This window comes from Pteronotus mesoamericanus, unplaced genomic scaffold, assembly GCF_021234165.1.
Source record: "Pteronotus mesoamericanus isolate MK-2021 breed Mesoamerican mustached bat unplaced genomic scaffold, CSHL_Meso_final contig_74, whole genome shotgun sequence".
In the NCBI taxonomy this organism is placed as follows: Eukaryota; Metazoa; Chordata; class Mammalia; order Chiroptera; family Mormoopidae; genus Pteronotus; species Pteronotus mesoamericanus.
The window spans coordinates 7,233,764-7,252,803 of NW_026555247.1; the positions used below are offsets into that span (position 1 = coordinate 7,233,764).

Here is a 19,040-nt window from a genome sequence, read left to right on the forward strand (position 1 = left end):
ATGGTCAAATAAAAAAATGACAACACAACAATAGCCATGCTGTGTGAGTGAATCAAAAACTATACCTATATTTTTTTGTCCAAGTGGCAAAAAAATAAACTTTTTGGTGTGTTTATGTGTGCCATAAACTGGAAAAGGTTGAAAATCGCTGCTCTAGTCAGTTCTAGGGAATCTGATTTCACTTTAAGATTTAGAAAACTAATCTACCCTGAGAAGCCAATGCCAAGGCTGCTGCTCTTCCACCAAAACCAGATTCTCATAGGTGGTTAGATGGACGGAAAGGAATCTTCCCTCTTCCTGCAATCGGAGGGAAGCCCAGTGTAAAGAGAACAACGCGGCAATGCTATCTGTTGTTAGTTAATGTTGAAAAGGATTAATAGTATCTTAGCATAAGACTAGGATTGTTAGTAAGAAATAAGGGAAAGTTACATAAATAGAAGGAAAATAATTTTCTTATTAGATATTAATAAAAATGGGAATTCAAAATACAAATTAATCATACTGGTAAGATATATTTGGCTTTAGATACACCAGGAGAAAAGCCACCAGTGCACTGGATGGAACTTTCCTTACCTCTGACACCTCGCCCCACCCCTAATCCACAGAACCGGAGCTCTGTTTCCCTCCCCAGGGACTCAGCAGACCCAGACCATGACACCAGAGACAGCCTCTCCCTCTGCAGAGCGACAGGCAGGGGAGCCTTGGACATCCCCAGAGGCTGCAAAATGTGCACTTCATGAGATCAAGGGAAAGGGAGGCTTGATTATTTCTGGAAGAAGAAGGGATGGTAGGTCTTGGGGACAGCAGATATCAGTGAAAAGCAAGGAGACAGGTTAAAGGGAAGGGATGCAGGAAGAAAGGCTAAAGGCATGGGAGGCGAGAGAGGAGACTGAAAGAGCGAGAAACCTGTGAACACAGGAGAGGACTTGTACTCCTTCTCAAAGACACATCCTCGTCTAGGGCTGGGCAGGAGGCCTCACTGCTTGAGCTGCCCAGTGGGAGGGAAGTAACCAGAGGAGGGACATCGTGACTTCTGTCCCAGCCTTGCCCCTCAATCTATACAGCAGCAGAACAATGGTCTAAACTCATGCTTAATCCCACTGGGTATTTGGTTTGGGGAAAGGCAGATGTGGAGGCATCCAATACAAAGAAGGTGGTTTCCCGCTCCATGCCCACCCTAGGGCAGCATGAGTTTCCTTAAGAGCCATCCATCCTGCTGGAGAAATAGCCAGGTGAAATCGTGGGTTCCCCCATGGGCTCCCCACAGCAGAGACCAGTTAGAGAACCGCCTGTGAGCAGAACAGGAAGGAACCAGCCATACAGTTTTACGTAACAACCTTTGACCTGATTTGCCTTCTATTAAAAGCAGTTAACTAAATCTTCTGTCACCTTCAGTAAGGTAAAAGGGCTGAATTAATAGCATAGCTTGTGTAACACCAAAATGTAGTGACAGAATTTTCCCTGCTTTTCTCCTTTCTAGAATTTCTGACATTCTGTGAACCTGTATTTATTTCAACTGATAGTGCAGATTTACAAAAAGATGACATTAAGGCATGGTTTTTAGCATCACTAAACATTTTTAATATAACCTAAGCACACACCACCAGATTTTCTTTAGGTAATATATTCTCTAGCTTCATTGAAATTGTAATTCCAAAAACTGAAAATCTGTTTAGGAAGAGAAGAGTGAAGGATGTTAGTTGACTGACATCCATTCCTAACTCCCTTTTCCTAACAGACCTAGGATTTCCCAGCCATGCAGTTTGCATGGAATTGGTTCCACCTCCAAGATCCTGGAGCAGGCTCTGCCTGGCTTCTTCCATCCTAAGAGCCACCCTCCTAACCCCGTTGACTGGTTCAAGAATGAGCACCTGGCCACCATCAGGCCCATCAAAGCCAATGAGATTCAATGAGGGGATTTTGGTTAAGCACGGAGAAGCAATGCCTTCCAGTGGATATACAGTGGCAAGCAGGCAGCCTTGGGAGCTTCATCTGTTTGGGGACCAGGAGGGAACGGCCTACCTGAGAACAGAGATGGCAAGCACCAAAATGGCAGGACTGAGAGGTGGAGAGGGAGAGAAACCAGGCCCTAGGCACAGCCACAGCCCTGCTGCAGCCTCATTTTGGGGAACTCCCTTCATGGATCAAAAATTGTATGATCCTGAGACAATTGGGGTCGGACTTTTCTGTTACTTGCAACCAAGACATTTTTAACTTGAAAAATCTACTGTGAAAAGAGCCATACACATACCTAAAACTTCTCACTGATCATTAGACTTGAAGTTTTGTTTTCATAATGAAATCTCATGAAGAACCACAAAATGCTGACAATGCCCGCAAGATGTGTGTAGAAGAAAAGAGGTTCTTTCCTTCACTTGAGGCCTTCTCTCTTGTTTTCCTCTCTTTCCCCCTTCTCTCCCCTTCCTCCTTCTTTCTTCCAAAGGAAACACTTGGGCAACTTAGACTGAAACCAAGTGCACTGAAGACTATTTTGTAAGAGGGTGCTGAGAATATCACGATGTCAAGTGTATGGTGCCCTAATGTGTTAGCAATTAGATTTCCCTTCCTTTTGTAGGTAATATACACTATGGCCTCTTAAATATCCATCATTATCTCCCATCATTATCTAGTGAAGAACACACAATCAGCCATAATTCCCCACCTGCTAGGTGAACCTTGGGCAAATGTCAGTGCCAAATACAGCTGTCATAAGTATAATTACTGGTTCACGCGTTGTCTCTCTTCAGGATTCAGAGGCCCATTTTCAGTCCTCTTTGTATCCCTTATCACAGAGCAAATATTTGAAGCTGTCCATGATACTGTCCCTAATGTAATTGTTGTGGTATCTGGTTAAATCCAATTTGGCACATATCTGGTGTACAGTACATGGCAGAATTATACTTTATCCCCACATCATTGCTCCCCACCCCCACCCACAAATGGGGTGCTGGGCAATTGCACTGGACCTTGCCCCAATCATTCAACAGTTAGATTTCAGGAAGTCTGTGCAGCCAAGACCAACTGTGCTGTGTTCTTGAGACAGGACCAGCCCCACAAAGATTGCTCAGATTCTGCTCGCTCCTCCTGCCATTGTTAGCTACAGGGCCCCAGGTACAACATGGTAACAGTGTCATGGTACCATCAATTTCTTGACTTTTTTTTCTCTTTTTAGGAATAGGACCAGAGGGAACTGTGCTTGGTAACCTTCCCTAGCATAGGGGGTACGGGCTCTTCTGTTAAGTTTGGTATTGCTCTGTTGGTTTCCCTCTGTTGTTGACTAGATCGTTTCAGGGATTTGGGGGTGAATGATTCCACAAAAGTTCAGGCAGCTTGTAAACATCGGACATGTAGTCAGCTCCCATTACCAAGGGCAATGTGTGGCCAGGGTTTCCTCTCTGATAAGAGCACCTTGCAAGCCACATGGCCAGTATAGTACCTATATTAGAGGGCCCTGCCCATGAAAACATACACATACATACCTTTATTAAAGAACACACGGGCACGTGTGTCACTCGGGATCTGACACTCAGTGCTGTCTCGGTGGAACCTGTAATAGTCACTATCCATGGTCATGATTAACATTGTTCAAACCCCAGGGAACTGCGACTGACCTCATGCTCAGTGTCCTGAAAACAAAAATTACAGTCTCTGAATGCCATGAAGATCTGTGGCACTGATGTTATTTGGGACTAACACTATTTTAAATTCAAGATTGCTTGGCTAAAAAAAAGAAATCGGTCAAGTCCTTGACAAAAAAGAAATTGTCAAGTCCTTCTCAGATTACATGAATGCAATGATTCTGTCATTAGAAAGTGGTGTTTCCCAGGAGTGGGAATCATTAATTTTCTTCTTTTGGCGTTCCAATATGTGACTTCAGATGTACACATGAATTAGCATGGTTTTGTATCCACATTACTTTTACATTTGTATCTATGAATGTTGGGAATACTGTATGGATTTAGGTATTTGTGGAAGAGATGGCACAAGTCACAAAATAAACAATAGCAACATAAAATTAATTTGTAATTTTTCTCTGGTAATTTATTATACTGATCCCATTATAATGGTGAGCATGGCAAATAAAATTCAGGGGTTATCTTGAAACCTGAATATTGCTTTAATTTTTTTTAACATCACCTGAGGACAGGTTTATTGATTTTAGAGAGAGAGGGGAAGGGAGGGACAGAGAGAGAGAGGGAGAGAAACATCATGTGAAAGAGCCGCAGTAATTGGTTGCCTCCAATGCACCAACTGGATACAGAACCTGCAACCCAGGCACCTGCCGTGACCAAGAATCTAACCCACAATCTTTCGGTTGACTGAACAATGCTCCAAGCCACTGAGGCATGTTGGCCAGGGCAAACATTAATTTTTTAAAACAATTTCAGTCACAAACGCTGCAGTGGGGCAATCTTTTTCCAAATCGAAATAAATAAGCCACACTCTAAGAACTACAATGGTTTAAGAAAGGTGGTTTAATTTGACATCAAGGCCATCATCTTGATTGTAATAACATGTTAGAGATACTGCTAAAAAACAAAGGCGAGAAAAATTAACTTAGGGAAAAACATAAGAACAATTAATTGCCTGTCTCCATATTAACCACCCAGAAGACATCACCAGCCTATCGTCAGAACAGTCACACATGCAATAATGACTAAATTCAGTCATCTTTTGACTTTTGACCCAATGAAAACCATAGCTTTACGCTTCATTTTTGTTGTTTCATCAGCAGGACAGTGTAATTGTCAGGTACGAGTGGAACGCACTTGAACAGCTTACTTTATAACTTTCAAATATTTAGGTGTATGCCATGTTGGCCCACCATTTAGTCTTCATGTTCCATCGCACAAATGCTAGTGTCAGGCCGGAGACGGTGGGTGCTGAGTTGCAGGAGTTCTCCCCCTACCTCCTCAGCACTGGGTTTGGGGCAGCGGTCCGGCAGGTGAGTGGGGAGGGCCCCGCCCCCGCCGCCCACCTGCAGGGGGATTGGCTGCCACCGGCTGGTGGGCGGCCACTGGGACGGGACGGAGAAGGAGGTCTCGGCCCGGGGGCCCTGGGGTTTCAGGTGCTCAGAGCCAAAGCGCGGCTCGCCAGCGGCAGCCCGCTTGTCTGCAGCCGCGCGCTGTCCCTGCGAGTTCTCAGGCGGAATTCCCCGTTCCCTTTCCAAACCCACTTGTCCTCTCAGGCTTCCCCGAGACCCCGGGGTCCGGCCCTTTCGGAGGCGGAGGACCTCCGGGCCCCGTGGGTGTCCCAGCGGCTGGGCACGCTAGACCGCGAGGGCTGGGCGAGCGGCGCGGCGTGGGTAGGCGGGCCGGCGCACGGGGGCTGCAGGAAGCGGGGGAGGCGCCGCCCGGGCCCGGCTCCGTAGGGTTAGAGACACCCGGAAACGGATTCGGCCTCGGTGCCCGCGCGAGGAGGGCTTCTCGCGGCGAGCGCGAGGCGCGGGCGGGCGGCTGCTGAGTAATCCCCTGCGGCGGCGGGAGGCGGCCCCGCCCTCCCCGCCGCGCCCCGCCCCAGCCGCCCGGCTCCGCGGGGCTCGGGGCAGGTAGAGCCAGCTGGGCTCCGGGCGCGCGCGGGGGCCGCAGCAGCCGCCCCAGTTCGCGTTGGCCCTGCGCAGAGCCACGCGCGCCCATGGCCGGCTCCGAGCAGCAGCGGCCGCGGCGGCGGGACGACGGAGACTCGGCCGCAGCGGCCGCGGCGCCCCTGCAGGACGCGGAGCTGGCCCTGGCCGGCATCAACATGCTGCTGAACAACGGCTTCAGGGAGTCGGACCAGCTTTTCAAACAATACAGGTGACCGACGCGCCCTGCTCCCCTACCCAAGCCACGCGTCCCTCGGGTCGGTCTTCCGAGCTTCCCTCTGCGGCTGGCCCTCCCCTTCCCGTGGGTCACTAATCCGTGGCCGCGGCCCCCGTGTCGTCTCCCTCGGTTTGAGCTGCAGCTGGCTTCTGCGCCTTTGCCACATCGCCCCTTTCTACTCCCACTCCGTTGTCCTTTCTGTCCCCGGGACCCGCCGCGCGTCCTCCCGCGCTCCGGCAGTCTCCCCTCACTTTATCCCCGGTCTCGCCTTCCGAGAGGGGCGCCCACTGTTTGCCCGCTCCTCTGTCGCGGGTTGCCCTCCCACCGCCGGAGCCCGTTGGTGTTGGAACCTGCGACCGGTGGCGATTTGAGGCAGCAGTGAGCCTAGGACTTGCAGTGTGGTGACTCCGGCTCGCGTGCTGCCCGAGCAGCCTTTGTGGCGCGGAGCACACCAGCTGCACGATGCCTGTTTCTCTTGCCTCGCGTCACTTTGCATGCTTGTGCATTCCAAATGCTTTTATTGTTTGCAAACATATGTATAACTGCCTCGCCAAGCAGGAATTAGAAAACTTAAAACGAACTCTGCTCGCTCACCTCTCTCTGCCTGTTTTCTAAACCTCAGCCTTCAAATGAATTCCTGATGCCTTTCAAGCGAGCCTATTTGTTATGGATTTCTCTAATTTAGAGGAAGAACAAATTGAGGGATTTTAAATTTTGTAAGAGTGGAAGGAAGAACACGTGTGTTGAGTTAATTTCTGTTGGTCTTTTAAAAAAATGAAGGAAGGACCTGCAACCTGGTAGCTCTCTCGTGAGTTTGCGAGGAGCCTTCACTCTCACTCGGGATGAGAGAAGCATCTGCTTTCAGGTTTAGGAAGCAAGTTTGTGATTTGCCCTTTGAATGTTGACAAGTCTCTGGGATGTTGATTTGCTGCTTCCCTGTAAATGTTTAAGGGTCGTGTGCTTTACACTTTTTTAGACCCGGAGGTTTGGCAGGAATGAGAGGTAAGATGTGTAGCTGTCATTGAGAGAAAACAGAGGGCGAGCTACAGACGCCTGCAGATTTCAGACCTCGTAGACTGGTGGTTTCTATCTGTTGGAGCTTCCACAGTCATAATGGCAAAGACTCACAACCGTAAACTTTTCTCTAAAGACATTTTACTTTTAAATGGATATTTTTTTCACCTGAAAATGAAAATTTACCAGCCTTACCCGGAACATTTTATTTTAAAACTATAGTAGTGTGATTTCAAGCCAGACAGAGGTTTCTGTTGGCTGTTGATGGAGAATAGATTTAAAAGACTTAACATTTCCTTCCATCTCTCTTGTACGGTTTTTTAGTTCTCTGAGAATATATGTGATAAAAAAAATACATCTGAATGTTTCATATGCTGTGGTATGACTTGATTTTTAGACTACCAGTTTGTATTGTATGAGTGAGGGCTGGAGAGAGTCTAAGAATCAAGTTTACTGTCTAGTTGCTAATCAAGATGTGGTGTTTGCATGTCCTGATACTACTTGCTTTGAAATGTTCTGTTATTTATTTTTAATGATCATTTTTTTCTAAACTGCTTTAGTATATAGCAGTTTAGAAAACTGTTTATAGTTTAGTAAATAGTACTCAATTACTACTTTCTGGTTCCTGTGTACTGAAAGCATGAAATAAACACTATTTTTGCAGTTATATTTTACCTAGACAATTTTATGCAATGGTAATACAGGGCAGATTGTGAATTATAAGAAAACTCTTTTCTTACAGCACCAGCAGAGCAATGCACCTTGAAAGGTGTTTCTCTCTGGGTGAAAGAGGGGGAAGGTGTCCAAGAAGGATTTACATTTTAGAGATAGGAGCTATATGCTTATATTTTATTTTTCAATTACAGTTGACATACTAGGTGAACAGCAGAGGGATTAGACAATTATATACCTTAAAACTTATCATGTGATAAAATCTAGTACCCAACTGACACCATCCATAGTTATTATAGTATTATTGCCTGTGTTCCTTATGCTGTATTCATCTGCTTATATTTTGAAATGAAAACTAAAAGTAAAAATGGAAACAATACTGTAGTATCTGTTCTCTGTGGTTCTAAATCAAGGGCTCTTTTCATTATACCATTCCATGTGCCTCTCTAAACTGATTAGGTTTTGTAATTTGCCCTGCGACCTCCTCTTCCAGCAACTTAAACTTTTCAAGGAGGGGAGAAGAGTAACAATGTTTTGTTGGCTTTCCCATAATTAATCTTGCAGTCCTAGTTTTGCTGCTTTTGTAGGGACTGACTTTGGGTTTCTCAATTTGCTTCCTTGCCTATGGAGTGGGAATAGCACACATCATAGTGTGGTTTTTAGAATGAAAAGAAATAATTCGTGGTAGCTGTCAGAATGTAAGAATTCAATAAACGCTAGCCAGCTTTTGTATTGTACTTGATGCCTTCCCTATAGTTATTATGCTTTCTTCTTGATAATACAGTTTGAGTAAAAGATAAAACGTCTAGTATGAAGGTTGCTTTTATATTTAAAGGTAGCCTCACATATTGCATTGGAAAGATTTACATCCTGTTATGCACTAGAAACTTCTCTTCCTGTTCCAAAGTAGAATTGCCTGCTGCAAAACTCAGCAGGGACTTCATCAGAAGTGTTTGAGGAACACCTCTAGCTCAGTTTACAGAAGACAGAGCGCTTTGTTATTTCCTTTCTTAGGACTATTTTGTCACAGGCAACCACAGTTTTCTCTACTAGTAAATCTTTCAGGATCTTATTGTTTTAACAATAGAAATACATTTTGTATCTAGAGTAACAATAATATTTTTATTAAAGGAAGAAGTTCATTTTCTCATGCCACATTCCTAGGGTGATAAAAGTTTCATCAACAGCTACCTAATGGGAAGTGGTTACTTCATAGAAACAGATTTATCATGAAGGCCATTCTGAATAGTGGAAAGTCTGGATTGTAAAATTGAGGCAACATACAAATAGAAATTAGAAATATATACAAAATGAAGACTTTCTTTTGAGCTATAAAAGATGCCGCAGTTGGGAATTCAAAACATAGCCGCCACTTTCATTGTAACTGTAGTATTGGGTTGGCCAAAAAGTCCATATTTTTTTTTTCTGTAAAATAAAAGACACATTTTTCATTTTCACCAATAACTTGATTGACTTGGATATTTTGAGTATGTCTGCTATCTCTTCCATGGTATAGCACTGATTGCTCTCAATTAATGTCCCAACGTGATTGCTATCATCACCTTCAACTGGTCCACCCCACCGTGGAGCATCTTCCAGTGAGAAATCTCCAGCATGAAACTTTGCAAATTACATTGACGTGTTCGATCAGTCACCTAACCTTCTCTGTACACTGCACAAGGCTGTTTTTTTCCTGTTTCAGTTGCATTTTTACCTTTCTTGAAATAATAAAACATAGTATGCCAATAATGTTGTATATATTCTTCCATCTTTAATATTAAAATGGCTACACAAAAAAATTTACCTATCTTGATGGGTTTTTATTTTTTTAATTCTTTAAAAAAATTTTTTATTCTTGTTTATTCTATTACAGTTGTCCCAAGTTTTCGCCCTTCGCCCTCCTTTGCCCAGTGGCCCCTCCCACCCCCACAGTCAATCCTCACATCGTTGTCCGTGTCCATGGGTTGGTCATTTATGATGTTTTTTTTTAAATGCACGCTGCTTTGACCACTGTCACCGTACAATCGAACAAAATTGTTTTGAATGAAGTTAAAGACAACTAAGCGCTAGAGCCATCTTGTGGGAAAAAAAACGAACTTTTTGGCCAACCCAATAATTATGCGATAGCTTGTTGACGCTAACCACCATCGTGTACTTAGCGATGTGTGCTCAGAGGCTGGGACAGATTGGTGCTGCTTTAGGGCCTTTCTGTTTTGGGCCTAAGGACATATCTTTCTGAGTTCATGATACTGAGCACCTGGAATCAAATTCCTGGTCTTGACCTTAGGGCTCAGTGCTGTAACCCAGCAGTGCTCACCCCTTTTCCTACACACACTCACTTGCACTCGTAACTGGTGTGTGACACACATTCAGACCTTCAGGTTCTCAGGCCCAGGATAAGAGCGGCTGTGGTTAGGTGCGCAGACAGGCACCCAGTTTTTAGGTGTTGCAGCGTAGGAGGCTGGGACACGTATCCTTGGCCTGAAGCCTGTAGCAGTGGAGAGAAGCAGCTTGTAGCCCAGCTGAGCATCATGGTGGGGTAGAAGTGAGTTTAATTAAGAGTTGGAGGGATGGGGAAGAGAAGAAGGAAAATGTGAGAGGTGGTGAGGTGAAATGAAACCCAGGAGAGTAAACAGTGAAGAACCCACATGGAGATGTGGGATGGAATCTGGAGAAGGGGGGTGAGAATTGCAAAGTTGATCACAGTCTGTTAGGTTGTCATGTTTGATGGCTCATTCTCCACTTATTTGTCTCAGATCCAGTGGTGGGTCCTGTGAGTCAGTGCTGCTTTTCAGGGTTATTTTGCTGGTAGGTGTTTGGTGAATACGCTCTTTATGATGACCATTGTCCCTCACAGGGTGGCCCTCACATCTATAATTAACTCTGGGCTCCTTGGGGATTCAGGGTCCTAATATGACCCTCTTTTTCTCATTTTAGTTTGAAATATTACTTTTATGGTCAGAGGACTAGCGGTAGAAGTGACACATGCTGAGCTCTGAGGAAGATGGGACATTGGGAGCTTCTGGCCAAAACGACCTGTGTCGTTCCTGTTTCCACGGGCTTGACATTTACTCTCCTGCCCCGGGAGGCGACTGTCTCCATCTCCTGCTTTAACTCCTGGCATTCTTTCAAACCTTGAAACACCTGTGATTCTTACCCCTGCCAACATTACCACCAGTTTCTGCCTGTAGATATTATTAATAAAGTCGTATTTTGTCATTGTCAGCTAAAACAAGAAGCATGTAGTAGTTAAAATGTATGTTCGTTAAGGAGAAATTGCACAAATATGATTCAGAATTAGTACATGGTTGGTATTATGAATTGTGATGTTTCTCTTTTCCATTTTATTTTAAATTATAAAAATGGCAAGAACACACTAAAAATAAGAAAAATGCATTGTAAGTAATGTGTGTATATTTAAAGTGAATATATAGATCCTAAATTGTTTAGCACAGTTCATGGCACATACAACAAAGCCATATGATATGTGCCTTTATCTGTGAGCGTTATCGATTATGGAGCCAGACTTACATAGAGTTGGCTCAGAATAACCCAGTGAATGCAAACTATGGCCCATGGGCCAAATCCAGCCTGCCATTTTTGTAAATAAAGTTTTATTGGGATGCAGCCACACTCATTTGGTTCTGTGTTTTCTGTGGCTGCTTGTGCAGTACAACAGCAGAGATGAATAGCTATGCAGAGACCATATGTGTTGGAAAGCATAAAATATTTTACTCTCTGAAAAAGTTTGTGGACTCCTGCTTCAGGCAGTAGTTCTCCCTGGAAAAATTCAAAAGGCATGTGTAATAGACCTGAGATAGTAGTCATCTGAACCTCTTCCAAAATCATGTCACATACTTTGAAGGACAGAAAAAGCTTGCAGGCTGCCCATCTCTCCATGATTTGGCCATTCTTGCTGCCGCTCTGTGGAGAGCCCGTAGGTACAGAAATGCAAGAAAAGGAGAAGCTATGAGAAGCAGAAATGGTGTAAGGGAACTGGCAAGGGAGACAGGGAAGTCATTTGTTGCTTTTTCCATTCTCTTTTCAACTTAGTAGTGTGTTTGGAAAAGGGCTCATAATTTTTTTCAACTATTGCACTCTCTGAAAAAGTCCCAATTAAATATTCATTAAAGATTCATTTGGCTTAATTGGGATCCCTTTTAAAAATGCAACTGCCACAGGATAGTGAGAGAATATATATAGAAATTATCAGGAAAAAAGTGAATACCTGTAGTGAGGGGGAAGGTGTGTGTGTAGAACACACAAAGTTAAAAATGTGAACCCTTAAAAGAATCTGTGCTCTGAGTCCTGCATGGTGTGTTACCAAGCAGTTGGGTGAGACTATGACCTATCCCTCCTGTAGCTGAGAGGAGTTATACTAAGTGAAATGGTATTTTGAGGAGGGTAAGAAGAAAAGGGGGAAGAAGTAATATTGAAGCCTGGAGCACTTTCTGTTCTAGTTACACAGAACCACTTGTAGATCCCCAAGCACATCATATTGCAGGGCCTAGACCTTTTGCCCAGGCTGCTTTAGTCCCCAAATACCATTTTTCATACCCAGTCTCCTTTGCCGGGGCACCCTTCCTTCATAGCAACAGCAGTGGGACTTTGAGTGGTCTGATAATGAGAATGATTCCAGGAGGAGAGAGAGGGTGAAAGAAATACAGAAGGTAGGTGAATGTGTTGCAAAGATGAATTTCTCTGTTGTTTCAAAACTTTGCCTGGTGCCAGCTGTCCTCCATGAAAGGGGTTGGGGTTGGCTGGGGAGGAACTCATCTCTTCCACCTCTTACTCTGTTTCCTAAGTTCATAGTATGTTATTCAACCAGCATAAGTCCAGTTGGGGATGGAACAAGGTCTTTATGGCTTAACCCAAGGCTCGATCTAGTCACCACTTAAAACCTTTTTCTTATGGGGGAACGATTCATTCCAAGCTCTGAACAAGTGTCAGGTGCACAACATACATGACTCAATATTTGTATATATTGTGAAACAGTCATAAGTCTGGCTAACATCCATTACCCCACACAGTTGCAAAAGCATATTTTTATATAAAACCCTTCATAAATTTGCTTTGCAAAAAAGAGGAAGTCATGACTTGCTGACGTTTGATTTGAAGATGAAGAGAGGGGCTTCCCTTCGCGTGTAAGGTGGTTAGTGGTCTGCCATCTCAGCCCTTTCCCCGGCTAGGGCTGCTTTCCCCATCGCTTTCTTGCTCAAGAATTGCAGAGCACAAGAAGTATATATACAACAGGTAGTTACCCCTGTCTTACAGGGAAACAGTCGGTTATTACAGAGGAAGTCCCTAGACAGCGTTCTCCATGTGTGGGACGCCAAGGTGAGAAGCAGGTCTTCCAAGGAGGTACTGCTGACTTAATATTTAAAAATCTACTTCAAAAAATGCCACTTTAACCCTTCGTCTTGTGCAAAGCTTCTACTATCTGTGAAATAACTGGTTTAGGTGGCTTCCCCCGCTCTGCCCCGTCCCACCAATATACATCAGAGTAAACCTATAATGGCGCTTACTGTGTGCCAGGCCACACACTAGCACCCCCCAGAGGCAAGCAGAGTGACTTTCAATGACATGACCAGGGTTTCACAGTAAGTGGGGAGACTGGGTTTGAATGCTGGCTGTCCGTCTCCACAGTCTGTCTGTCTAACCACTACACTACCTCTCTTCTGTAACTTTATGGTAAGAGAAGTTTACCTGTATGCTGCTTAGCCATTTTGGGGTGAGTTTTCCAACAATATGCAAACCACACACCTACACCAAGACACTACCCAGTTCCTCAGATAATGTGTCAGCCCAAGCTTTATACCCTTGGTGGCTCCTAGTCTTCTGCAGGATGAGGCTGGAGGTCCTGGCCTGGCATTGGATGTCCTGTGATCTGGCCTCCCCGCTTGCCTGCCTCCCTCCCGCCTCCCTCCTTCCCTTGGCCCTTTCCCTCAGGTATGCTGCAGTATTTCGCATCATTCAACTAGTTCTGAGTTGTAATTCAAGGTGCGCTCAGATGGCCTGAAAGGCTGGTGTGAGTCCCCGGTGCTCCCGCGACATCCCTCTGCCCCTGTGCCCAGCACCGGTGGGTGTGGTGTGGCTCACGCGGCAACCTGTCTGAGCGACTGCGCGCGGCGGGGGAGGAGATGGGTGGACTTCCTCATCGGGTGTTCTTAGCCTTCCCGAGGTTGCTGGAGTGATGTGGGGTCCGGGAGGTCTTACAGGCAAATCTGCGCCTCTGTATTTGCCTGCCAACAAGTGCAGCCTGAGGACAGTGCGGTTTGGCAGCTCTGACAGCCTTTATTCCTTGCCCTCTCCCGACTCTGAGTAGGGGGCGTGTCTCTCGACTCACCGTAGGTGTTCCAGAGCGCCCCGTGGATTGACACTCTCCTGTCATAAACAGGTAATACAACTCCTGTCTAGCCCATCAGCAAATTCTCTTTGGAGCATCCAGGCCAGTGCTTAGTGTGGTGGGCAACGGAGAGCAGAGGTGCCTCTGAGAATGGGACTCTGGGCTGCCCCTGGGTGGTGGTGGTATGACATGATCTTGTATTATTTGCCTTTCCAGCGTGAGAAGGTAGAAACCTAGCGTCCTGACTCCATAATACCTGCCCAGAATTTCTGGAAGAACTGGTGTCTGGAAGGACCTGGTGTCTGGGAGGGGAAGATTTCTAGAGCAGTGGCTCTTGACTCTATCAGGTCTAGTGCCCTGTTTTTTTAACAAATGTTTTGTAATTCCCCTTTTATGATCCTAAAATGAAATCGAAAGATGAAATGACCTGCCTGTACATACTATGTTCAAACAGCAATAGAATGCTCGAACAGCATTATAAAGAGGTAAAAAGTTCATGATACACATATACGTCAGGTGTAAATGCTCAGTCCACCTTCATTAGAAGATGAAGTAGGTAGATGCTTGCACCTGTGTACAATGAATAAATTTGGATATAAGAGGTCAGAAGCCATTCCATAAGAGAGAAATGAGAGAGCAGGTGTTTTTTAAAATAAAGTAACAGACCAGACTTACCTGTATATGTTAAGAAAAAGCAGGGAAGTAACCTTTACTGAAGTAGAGATAATATGCCAAGGCAAGACACTGACTGGTGAGGTGGAGAAAATGAGAAAGCACGACATTTTTGCAACGAGCCAGGCTGCCTATGTCAGGGAAGTGTCAAAATAATTAATTCCTTGCCTTAGACATGGGATTTGTGCTGACAAAGTGCCTCAGAACACATATCTCCCATCCTTAAGTCTCTCCAAAAACCAAGTCTTTTGGAAACCACAGTCTTTAATGGATGTCTAAGATTAGAGGATGAATTGAAAAAAAAAAAAAAGTTACAGGGAAGTTGGGGTGGAGGTGGGTGGTGCATGACCCTTGAGGACCGTGTCAGAATAAGGTAAAAAAAAAAAAAAAGAATCAAACTCAAAATAATTTCTTTATGTAATTTTTATGATGTAAACTTTAGTATACTACAGCTTCTTAGTATTGGACAGCAAGAATGAAAATAAGTTTATTAATGAGATCATTGGTATCCAGTATTTCATGGGTCTTCAATAATTTATTTGGCTTTACTTACATTTAATGGAGTTGTCAGTATCCCTGTAAAATTGGCACGTGACAGCTACAAATGCAGGCTGGTGTAGCTGTGGTATGTTGACAACTCAGATACCGTAAGCAGTGTTGCTGGTGGTGACATGATTTTCTAAAGTCATGAACCAACCTTGATAAAGGGTACCTTTCAGCAGGGCCAGAATGACCTTGTGCTTCTGTGTCAATGGTGGTAGGTTTTAGAACTAAATAATGGTAACAGGTTTTCGTCTGTGTGAATGTCCAGATGTTCAAAAGTTGTGCAGGACATAAGACAATGCCCAGGACCGTCTAGCACATTGCAAGGCATAGTGTGCGATTGGCCCATTCCACTGCTGTCATTGTGCCATCCCCAGACAGCCCCATTGATTTTAAGAACATCTCCATTGAGAGGACAGGGGACAGGGCATGAGCTCAAGACAAGGTTTGGTGTCTGCCGCTGAAATCCTGGGGCCACTGGGAGCAGCGCGGGGTGGGGGCTGCCTGCTGACGGGAAGGGGAGAGGCTGTCCGGGCCGGTGCAGCTGCGGCCGAAGGAGCCGGCGGAAGGCAGCACCTCCGTTACACCTGTGACCACGGGTGCCAGGGAAGACCCCCGGGGGGGGGGTCCTCCAGTGATGGAGCCCACTGTTACTGCTCCTAAACACCAGCTTTTCTAGGTCACACCCTCCGCGTCTAGGCCCCAAGCAGCCCCAGGAAGTGCTGTCAGCATGGGTTCTTCCCCTCCTCATGTGAATGGGGAATGAGGGGGGCCCTTCCCTTCTTCATTCTCAGTGGGGAGCCAGCTTGCAGGCCCTGGGTCTTTCCACCTCAGGTGATTTTATTTCAGAAGCATGGTCTCCCTGCCTTGTCATCACCTAGGGATTTCTAACTTTGGCCCTCAAGGTATGAACTGGCCAACACCCTTCCTAAGAAGTAAGCAACGATTTTTGCTAAGTAGGTTACTCATACACAAAAGGAACGAAATCCTTAGGGATAAGGACACAGTTGCCCTAAAGTTACACAGCCAAGGGGACCACAGAAATGATTCTTCTATAATGGGAGAAAATAGGACAGAATGCTTCATGATGATTTTCTGTTCTGTTGTACTTAGAAGCAGCTAGTTGGAAATACCACACACAGATACAGTCTCCGATAGGGCGCCTCAGTACTCAGATCTACAGAGCTTGCCCTGGTCCCACCCTCAACATAGGCATCCACTCATCCCATAATACATGTTAACCCCACCTGTTCTTACATGCTGGATGGCATCATCCTGCTCCTTGCCAGGGGGGGCTTTTCTAGGAAGACATGAGTCGGAGCATGATGGACTCTGTGGGTTCCTGTGGCTAATGAGCATTGTTTGCTGCTCTTCCCGCTTTGCCCTTCGTACCATCTTGATCCTTTTGCTTTGAGACTGCGCTTTCATGCCTCATTTCTGCAGCAGCCTTCCTTCGGGTTTTACTTCATGTAAATTGTGTATCCGTTAAGTACCATCACCAGATTAACAGACTTTTAAATATTTTTTATCACAAGTAAAATTTTAGGTGCTAACAAGACAGAAAATGAGGGAAAATGACATTTTGTATCCGTTGAATTTGCTAAATGATGAAGACTTGGTTGGAAAAACATTTGGATTAAACTAAAAGCCATGTGGCGTGGCTTCTTTAGGATAGTTCCCAGTGTAATGAATCACTGTTAAGGCTTAAGTGCTTTTCCCCTACATTTTGAACAGTGAATTGCAAAATCTCAAGTTCTGTGTTGTCAACTGATCTCTGGAGCAAGAAAACGTGATACCTTTGTGTCTTGTAAAACGTGCTCACCCTCTTTATTCAGGTCTCAAAGAAGCACATTGAATTCATCAGCCGCACACCTGTCTGATCTGTGGCTCTTGAACCACCCACGGTGAGAACGGGGCTGCTTCTGTAGGCCTGCGGTCGTTAGAGTAGTTGGACTTTCCACTTTCATCCCCATCATAGCAAGGGTTAGGTCACTTTAATTGCTTAGGAAAGTGTCTTGTTTATACCTGGAATGCCGTTTGTTTCAGCTGTCAAGTATGTGGATTTGAATGTTTTCTGGTTATTTCTGTGTTGATGATTGATGAGACACTCATTACTTTGAATTATCAAAACTACAGTTTGAGCTAGAAATTATGCCTCTTGAAATATCACAGAGAAAAGGTGGGGAGGGGCCATGGGAGAGGTTAAAATGGCTATTATCTAAAGTAGTTTGGTCAAGTGTCTGGACCTACTGTGGTAGAATTCTTAGAGATTTTTGTTCTGGAGAAATTGCCAATGTAAAAATGGCAAGCACTGAGAAGATGGTCTGGATGTTTCCTGTGGCATCTCCGATCTAGGCTTGGCTTATGAGAGAGTAGTTGAGGTTACCTTGAAATTGTGAGCTTTTCTCTTGATAGGAGAATGTTGAGTTTTATCTCAAAGTAAAAACCTCAGCTTGTTCTGTTTTGGTCTAAAATTATAGTGAAGGAAGCTCATGAATAATGAAGTAAACACAAATGAAATTTTCTTGACCTGTGCTCTGCTAAAAACTAAAGGAGAATGCAGGTGCTTTAGTAAGAGAGACATGCTTCTGTATTCAGAGTTCAGCGTTGTTTACCAAGAACTAGTTTAGTAAAATTTTACTGTGGAAAACAAGACTCTAGTTTCACTTTGAAATGCCTTTTAACTAAGTAATAGAGAAATCTCAAAAGTTCTAAATGATTTTCTAAAATAAATTAGTGTTTGAATTGCTTGTATAAACAGCTTAGTGTATTTAGTCCTCAAAGTATTCATGCAATTTGTGAGTTATTGCCACACATAATAAAAGAGCCCTCTTATAACTTGTTTCGGAAATAATGAAAACATGTTGATTGACTTAGTTACTTTTAAAACAACGCTCGTTGAAGGACTTGTTGGAAAAGCTTTTTAGGTAGTTGATAAAATGTGGATTGGATGATCTCTTTGTAAATTGTTCATCAATGCTCTCTTCACCTGCTGTTGGCCTATAATGGAGATGATAGAATTGATTATGCATTTGTATGACTTAAGCTACAAAAGGAACTAATGCTGATGAGTTAGGGAGATATTTGATACACATTAATGACCAAATTAGAAAAACTGTTAAAAATGACTTTATTTAATTTATATTTTTGGAATGTATCAGTAACTTTAAATGAACATCAGATCTTAGCAATAAATGAGTACGAATTAGCAAAGCTAGTGAGGAATCGGAGTAAAGTCAGCAGTGTTGGTCTTGGCCTTTGCTTGCATTACTGCACAAGGAAGGGAGGGCAGGGAGTGGTAATCAAGTGGGGATTCAGTGCTGAACTCTTAATGCTCACTGTGTCCTGTGCATTTTATCCTTAATACCAATTTCTCTACAGCCCTGAGGATATCACTTTACATGTGAAAAAAGGGAGGTTTGCTAAACTCGATTTAAGAAAGGTTATGAGTGGAGTATCTGGCCCTAGCCCTAGAGTGTGCACTATTTCCTCTGCTTCCTCCAAAAGAACCCGGTTGTTTCACTCTTTGATTGCACATCACTTGTTTAGCCTCATCTTTTACAGTGATCTTCCAGTGCTCCCAAGCTCAGTGGGGGGCACGACTTGAAACAAAGGTATGCACATGGGACGTCTAGAAGGTCCCTCTTACCTTCTGTTAACTGCCAGTGTTACCTCCTAAGTATCTCCGTTCACCTTCCTTCATCACCGCCACCTCGTCTAAGCCACCTCTCACTTGGACAGTTGCAACGTACCAGCTGGCTTCCTCCTGTCTGCTGTTCTCCTCTACCCGCGCCACAACAATCTTTTCAGTCTGTGAGTCTGATTTCATGGCCTCACTGCTGAGAAGTCTCTTGTGGCCTCTGTGGTAGAAGAAAATGTTCCTGCAAAAGATACCATGGCCCATGCCCTGGAACCTCTGACTGTTACCTTATATGACCAAAAAAGGAGGGGGGGCTTGCAAATGTGGTTAAGTTAAAAGATTTTAAGATGGG

At 44.5% G+C, this 19,040-nt stretch overlaps 1 protein-coding gene across 1 annotated transcript in view; it reads left to right on the plus strand.

Annotated features, from left to right (window-relative positions):
* Positions 1-5,634: 5,634 nt before the first annotated feature.
* Positions 5,635-19,040, plus strand: part of TTC39C (tetratricopeptide repeat domain 39C) — a 103,348-nt gene continuing 89,942 nt past the window's right edge. The window contains exon 1 of the mRNA XM_054583457.1: positions 5,635-5,795. Within this exon, the coding sequence (XP_054439432.1) occupies positions 5,635-5,795 (161 nt within the window). The remainder of the gene's footprint in view (positions 5,796-19,040) is intronic.